The 7522-nt window shown below is 59.8% G+C and overlaps 1 protein-coding gene across 1 annotated transcript; it reads left to right on the top strand.

Annotated features, from left to right (window-relative positions):
• The first annotated feature begins 6423 nt into the window (after positions 1-6423).
• On the top strand, positions 6424-7355 carry CUNH9orf62 (chromosome unknown C9orf62 homolog). The gene is given in 5 exon segments (XM_032261872.1): positions 6424-6478; positions 7004-7129; positions 7132-7187; positions 7189-7272; positions 7275-7355. Coding segments are annotated over 5 exon segments (402 nt in total).
• The last annotated feature ends 167 nt before the right edge of the window (positions 7356-7522 follow it).

The following is a 7522-nucleotide window of genomic DNA, read 5'->3' as shown; positions in this document are numbered from 1 at the left end:
TGTATGTGTGTGAGTCTGTGTGTGAGGGCGTATGTGTGTAAGGCTGTGTGTGTGTGAGCATATGTGTGTATGCACAGGTGTGCATGGGGGGTGTGCAGTGTGTGTGTGCATGTGTGAGGATGTGGTATGCCCATGTGAGGGTGCATGTGTGTGATGGTGTAAGTGTGTGAGGGTGTATGTGAGGGTGTGTGTGTGTGTGATTGTGTATGTGAGGGTGTATGTGTGTGATGGTGCATTTATGTGATGGTGCATTTGTGTGAGGGTGCATGTGTGTGAGGGTGCATGTGTGTGTGAGGGTATATGTATGTGTGGGTGAGAGTATGTGTGTGTATGCACACATGTGCATGGGGGCATGTGTGTGCAGTGTGTGTGTGTGTGTGAGGATGTGGCATGTGCACGTGTGTGAGGGTGTGCGTGCGTGTGCATACGTAAGTGTATGTGTGTATTTGCATGGGGTTGCGTGTCCACAGAGGTCCCTCCTGCCAGACCCCAGCCTTCTCCCCCACAGCAAGTCCCTGCCCCTCCCAGACCCCCACTGGCTTTCCCCAACACCAGGCCCCTGCCCAGTCCTCAGGATGGCCTTCATCAGGGGAGAGGCAGGAGAGACACAGGCATCTTCCCTGAGGTCGGCCCTTCTGCCTCACCCCGCCCTGGCATAGGCCTGCTCCGGCAGGGACAACGTGCTGTGGGCAATCCATCATCCACCAGAGCAGGGTCAGAGAGAGGACCGTCACAAGCAAGGGTCAGGACAGGATCGAGGGGAATGGGGACTGGGGGCTCACCCCATGCCTGCAGACCTGGAGCCACACTGGGAGGGCAGGACCAGGCCCATCAGCATCTTGACCCAGCTCCAGGCACAAAGCCCATCTCAGAGGTTCAGGAAGCCTCTCTAATTTAAATGGAATTGAAGCCAGAGCTGAGAAGTCAGGTACAGTCTCCTCCTGACCTCACCCTGGTTGGTGGCATCAGCCAGGGGGCTGGACCTGTCTGCAGGCTACGGTCATGCACAGCAGGGCCTGGACTGTCAGGGTCCTGGGACCCTGCAGCTGAGCAGCCCCAATGGGCTGGGAGCAGCCTGAGCTCCAGCTGTTTCTATGTCATGAACTGGGCTGCAGCTTCAGGATCACTGGCTTCTTGTCACCACTGACATCACTGTCACCATCATTGTCGTCACTGATGTGTTGATTTTGACTCTTAGTTCCCCAGTGGACGGAGCAGGAGGCGCTGGAGATACGGGAGTTCCCAACACAGCAACGCTGGCCGCAGCAGGACACGCCCACCCGGGGCTGAGTCAGCACATGCCTGGGGCTGAGTCAGCACACCCGTCTCCCCAAGCGTGGCAGGGATGAGGGTCTGTGCCTCCTAGGTGCCATGGGAGTCCACGAGGCCGCTCCGGACGAGTCCGCAGGTTGTGCAGGCCCCATAGCTGCCCTCCCCACCTCCTACCTGACAAACCAGCTTTGGGCACGGACTCGACTTTCATTCGTTCATTCAGCAAACACATCCCAGTGGCCCCCGTGTGTCTGCTGGGTGGGGGAGTTGAGTGAAGAGGCCTGGGACCCGGAGGCTCAGGCTCCAGCAGGAACGTGCCCCAGATCTGAGTTCCCACAGCTCTGCCGCGGGAGTTCCCGGGATGGCCGAGGCCCACTCAGCAGCGTCACAGACACTTCCGAGCACTGTGGCCTGGGCTTTGAATGGTGAGACAGAACTGGACACAGGCAGAAAAGAAGACAAGAGTCCAGGACAGAGGCCACAGCGAAGGCCACGAGAAGGGGAGTGGGGAGGCCTGAGAGGGGAACCCAGTTACCGGCAGCAACAGAGACTCAACTCAGCCGGGGGGCCTCACTCCTCACCCAAGGCCAGCAGCGCCCAGACCCAGGTCAGCACTCCGGCAAAGGGAGAGATGGAATCAACCACCAGCGGCTGAGCGGCAGGTGTGTGGTCAGCTGGCCAGGCGTCCCAGCGGAGGGACCACGGGGTTCTCAAGGTCTTCCCCTTGCCCAGGCCTTCCCAGCGGGGCCAGTACCGTGCGCAATTTCAGATGACACCTTCGACATCACGTCTCAGATGACATGGCCTCCCGGGAGAACGCAGCGTGTAGCCTGCACGGCTGTGCGGGGGAGCCCAGCCCCTGCGCCGACCCCAGTGTGGGGAGCCCTTGGCCCACATCCACCCACCCCACCTCCGGGCAGCTCCAGGGACCACCCCGACGTCCACAGACGCTGTGTGTAATGGGCGAGTCCGCAGACTTCCATGAGCACAGCCCGTCGGCCACAGCGTTGTTCGTGAAAGTAGAAAACACCCTTCCCTTCCGCCACAGGAGAGCGGGCACGGGACACGCAAGACGCCACTGCGGAAGCTCATGCCCCCGCGGACGGGACGGGCGTGCACTGTGCACGGGAGAGTGGGAGGCACGGGCAGGGGCAAGCCTCGTTTTTGTGAAGACGTGCATTTAAGTTTGTAGGACGCACGGAAGAGTCTGGAAGGCTCCATGCCACACCTGACGGGAGATCATTTCTGGGCGGTGAGATAGAGATGACTTTCCTCTTTTCTATCTTATTTTTTTTTCTTTTGGCTTGCAGAGGCCAGGCTGGCGGGGAGCTCTCCCACACACTTCCCGCTCTGAGCCGCACCGAGGAGGGGACAGCACGTCCATCACACCTTAGTCAGAGCAGAGGCTCCAGGAGGCCAGTGCTGTCCCAGACCACAGGCCGTCAGAAGCAGCGCTTGGATCGGCCCCGGCGCCTGGTCTGTCTCCCATCGGGGCTCTGTGGACACTGGAGAGGCCACGAGCACCCCCCAGGGAGGTGAAGCCAAGAACGGTGCCGTAAGGTTGGACACTCTGTTCCCCGGCTTGCTTGCTGGGAGCGGAGGTCCAGCCAGACCTGAAGCTGCCAACCTCTGTCTTGGGGAGGGGTCATCTTGACTCTACCTGCCCTGCGTGCATCCTGGCAGGCCCGGGGTGGTCCCAGTCCTCACCTCCATCCCCTGGTCCTGACAGGTCCACCCACATGAGCAAGGCCGCATGAGGCACAGGAGAGGGGACACCTCACCCGGACCTCCCCAGGACACAAGTTCTGGCCTTGAACCGCCCCCTCCCGACAGGAAGAAGGCTGGACCACCTCACTCCCCGTTTCTGGGGTCTTCCCGGGTGAGGGCCGGCTACCAAGTACGCTTCTGTGAGAGACAAGCAGCTCCTTTGCCCAGAAAATAAAGGGCTTAGAAGGGCAAATTAATTCTGGGCCTGCTTAAAGAGAAATAACCGCTTCCGCCCGGGATTTTAATTACAGAGCTCTGCAAGAGCTGTGAACTCTGTTTTTCTTCATTATTTCTGGAGCGAGCTCTCCTCCTTCTCCCCCCAACTTCCCCCCACCACGTCCCTGTTTGCCCCGCGACCTTCTCTTGTGTTTTCCAACCCAGTGACTCAAAGCAAACCAGAGCTGCTGCTGGATGCTTTCAGGGGCTGGATTTTAACATTCTATTAAAATTTCAATGGATGTCGTGTGAGTTGGGGAATTTCCTATCTGCAGAAACTTTTGCCTTCATTCTAGTTAAGAAAATAAAAAACAAAAAGTCTGTTCCCTGCGGCTCTGTAATCCAAACACTATAAATTCCAAAGATTAAAGGGAGCCCGGCCCCCCTCGAGACCCCGTTTCCCTGGCGTGGCTGGCAATCAGGCCTCTAATTACGTTTCCTGTTTGCAACCGGCAAATAAAATATTTAGGCAGCCCAGGCTGAGTGTTCCAGGCCCGGCCCGGCCCGCAGCTGCACTGCCCCCAAACAGGAAGGCACACAGACAAAAAAATTAAATAAAACAAATGCCAGATAAGTACAGGCGCGTTGTTTTAAAAATTCATAAACACTAGCCTCTGATGCAATTTATTTTGGTTAACTAGCAAAGAATCCATGTAACTTACTGAAGAGATTCGATGGAAGCATGATTTTTCAAGAAATGTCACTGAACGGCTTTCCACCGTGTGTGGTGTGGCTCGGCAGGCCCCCAGAACGGGGTGTCCCCCAGGCCCCATCAGAGCCTAACAAATGACAAAGTGGCCAGCCATAGCTGCATAAGGACAGTGCTGGATGGGGTGTCCGCGCTGCTGCTGACAGATGGGCAGGCCCAGTAAACAACCCACCTCAGTTTCTCCATCTGTGACTCAGGAGCCACCAGCAGGAAGCTCTTGCGGGGCTGTGGGGAGCTTGCTGCGCCCATGTGGCATTGCAGTCAGGCACGGCGCCCTGCCCCTCCAGGGTTCCCTGGGCACACAGGGTCTCCTTCCATCCTGACTGCCCCAAGAAAGGGAAAGGGTGCTTTGCACAGATGCCAAATCCACCTTCCAGGCTGCAGTGCAGTTTTGCTGAGATTCGGGAAATTGCTTTCGATTTTGCAAAAAGAGGAGCCAAGTATCAGCACCAGAGAGACGGCCCCAGCCCCAGGCGCCCGCCCCGCCGAGCCGAGGTGGAGGGCAGCGGGCTGTCCGCAAACTGTAGCAAGGTGGCTCTGCGGGCCTGTCTGTCAGAGGAGGCGGCGGTTCCCAGAAGACCGGGCTCCATGGGAGACGCGCTGACTGCGCTCCGTGGGGAGAGGTTGTCGCTCCGGTCCCCAGCGGAGGTCTCTTTGTGCAGGAATCCATCGTCAGCAGAGAGGCTTTTATGGAACCTAATTTGGGTTGGAAGAACCATTTGCAACGGAAGTCTCTAGAAAGTGGCTGCTGGCGTGGTGGCAGGTGTGTGGGGTGGGGAAGGTGACGAGAGGTCCAGGGATGCAGGCAGGATGGTCACTTATGGGTGTCCAGGCACCCACAGCTGGCCCATGGTGCCCAAGCAAGGACACCAAGGCCGCAGTGAGTGGAAGGGACCTGGCAGGAGACCCAGCTGAGGACAGCAGGGGCTCAGGTGTAGAGGCTCGGCCCTGCTTCCCCTGTGGTCCTTCACAAAGCCTCTCCCTCTGTCCAGACCCCTCCCCCCAGGCCCTTCTCGGTGCGCTGGCTGGTCAAGGCTCAGAGGGCTCTGGGGCAGGTGTGTGGGTGGCCGGGCCCACCCAGGGTCCAGGTGCACCTGCAGGGCAGGCCCGAGCTGCTCACCTTCCCACTTTCCTCCACCTCAAAGCGGCCAGGGTTCCAAGGCAGGGCACCACAGCAGCCTCTGTTTACCCCTCTGGAAAATGGGAAGACAGTTCTCCCCAGGCGGGGCTGTCTCATGGCTCGGTCAGACACTCTCCAAGCTGGTGCTCTGAAGCCACAGGTGTCCCTGTGTCCTCACCACTAATACTGTCCCCTTTCCTACCACGGACGGGGCTCAGCACCCAGGACAAGACCTCCGCACTTTTGCAGCATCCCCTCGGGAGCACTGGTTCCACAGAAGGTGGGGCCTGGTGCCCGACGGGGCTGAGCATGGCACACGGCTCCCCATGTCCCAGGGACCTGAGAGCGCACTGTGGGGCGGCAGCCCCTGGAGGGGGGCCCCTAGCCTTTGTGCAAATCAGGAAGGGGATTGTCCTCCAGCACCAGGGTACCCAGTTGGCAAGCACAGGTGCTGGACCCTGGCTCCCTCATTGGCACCTGCAAGGCTACACCGTGACCTTCATGGGCCCCAGGCACCATCCCCCCTGTACCTGATGGCTCCGTCGTCTTGCCCAGCCTTGGCTCTCAAGGTGACCTTCGAGGGCTGCCGCAAGGACCACACTCCCAGGGAGCCTGGTGCAAGCAACAGAACAACCCCAATCACTGCCAGGTTCAAAAACGCCTGAGCTACGGGGCCTGGGCAGATGGGTGAGCAGGCGATCTCATCCAGAAACCTTGTCCACATGGACATCCTGGGAACCCTCCTTCGGAGATGGTCAAGGCCTGTCGCCGCAGAGGTCACTGTGTCCAGCTCCCGCCTCTCCTGCCCCTCAGCCGCTCCCTGGGAACCACCTGTCAGCTGCCCAAGCCTGGCTTTGCATTTTCACCCAGGAGTGACGCTGGGGGGGGAGGCTTGCTGAGTCCAGGCACCAGTGGTCACCTCTGTCCCCAAGGAAGTCCCTGCCAAAGGGCCCGGCACCAGGTGCTCCACGTTTGGGCCAGGACTCGCTGATTGCTGGGCAGATGTGCAGGCTCACAGCGACATGTTCCCCTCCTCCGGGGTTGCCACTGCTGCACCTCCTGCACCTCAGCATTCCTGGCTGTCAGCATAGAGAGGCTGGGCTCCAGTCTCCCTGAAGGCCAGTGCCACCCTCCGCCAGGTCCCACTGAGCCTCACAGAGCTGGTGGGGCTGCCTGCCCACCTCAGCGCTGCATGTCCAGCCAGCGCTGAGTGGAAGTGCGGGCACAGAAGCCTGGACAGCAGCCTGGGCTCAGAGCCAGGCCTGTGGCTTTTGTCAGCCTGCGTCTCCTCCCCTGTGGGATGGGGACTCCGTGGCACCCCCATGATGGACAGGATGCCATGGGCCTTGTGTCCTTCCCACAGCCGTCGCCAGAGGCGCGTGACCACCACACAGGTGTGGACCGACGTCACTTTGCAGCCTACATCACACCTACAGGGAAGACCCTCTCCCCCCATGGTCTCACCACACCTGGGAGGAAACGGAGGCACTCCATTTTACAGACAGTCAGTGGAGGCTCAGAGCAGTCACGGGCTGAGGCTGAGACCTGGGCAGGTATTTGCCATCTTGGAGTCCAGCACATACACAGGGCCGGGGACGAATGGGCTGCACAGAGCGGCCTCCCACCCCTGCCTACCCCCAGGTGCACACACAGAACCCCCACATATGCACAGGGGCACACACTCATAGGAGTGTGTGTAGGTGTGCACGTGCATGCGTATGCATGCACACACACACTTGCACAGAATGCACAAAGCACAGGTGTGAGCGCACGCACAGGTACATTCATGAGTGCACATACACGTACACACACGCATGCACACACCCAGCTGTATGCACATCTCCCGGCTCCACAGAGGGGAGGGGGCATTTCCCGGGCAGGCTGTGAACCCAGCGATGAGGGGATCTCACACCCTCCAGGGAGGGGACTCGTCCCCCTCATTGTGCTGCCGCCCTGGCCTCGGGAGACCCACCTTGAACTCCGCCAGGCCTTCCTGAGCTGGGGACAGGCCAGCCACGGGCGTGACGCAGCGCCATCTAGCGGACGGCGGGCTGCAGCGCTGACGGGACGGCTGGCTGCCCAGTCTGGGGCTGGCGGCTGAGGGCGCAGCCTCACAGGGCAGGAGGGCACACGACACCTGCATCGTTCTAGCATAAGAACCTCAAGAAAACCACAGGAATCTAAGGCTGTGTGTTCTGTGGAGTCACAGAAAGCTCTGTTCACATGGCAGCCGCTGAAAGTGTAAGAGAACCACTGCCCGGAGGGGGCTAGTTGTTTTCTCCCATCTTTAAAGATCTTTTAAAATATCTGGAGACACCCTGGGGTCCAGTGCTGGACGGATGACACAGGTTTCCATCCATTTGGGCTCCTGCTGCACCCTCAGCCCCAGGCCCAGCCCCAGCCCAGCCTCACCCTCAGCCCCAGCCCCAGCCCCAGCC

The sequence above is a fragment of the Sapajus apella genome, unplaced genomic scaffold (assembly GCF_009761245.1).
Source record: "Sapajus apella isolate SASKATOON/1434 unplaced genomic scaffold, GSC_monkey_1.0 scaffold126, whole genome shotgun sequence".
Taxonomy (NCBI): Eukaryota; Metazoa; Chordata; class Mammalia; order Primates; family Cebidae; genus Sapajus; species Sapajus apella.
This window is presented reverse-complemented; position numbering and strand designations above follow the sequence as displayed.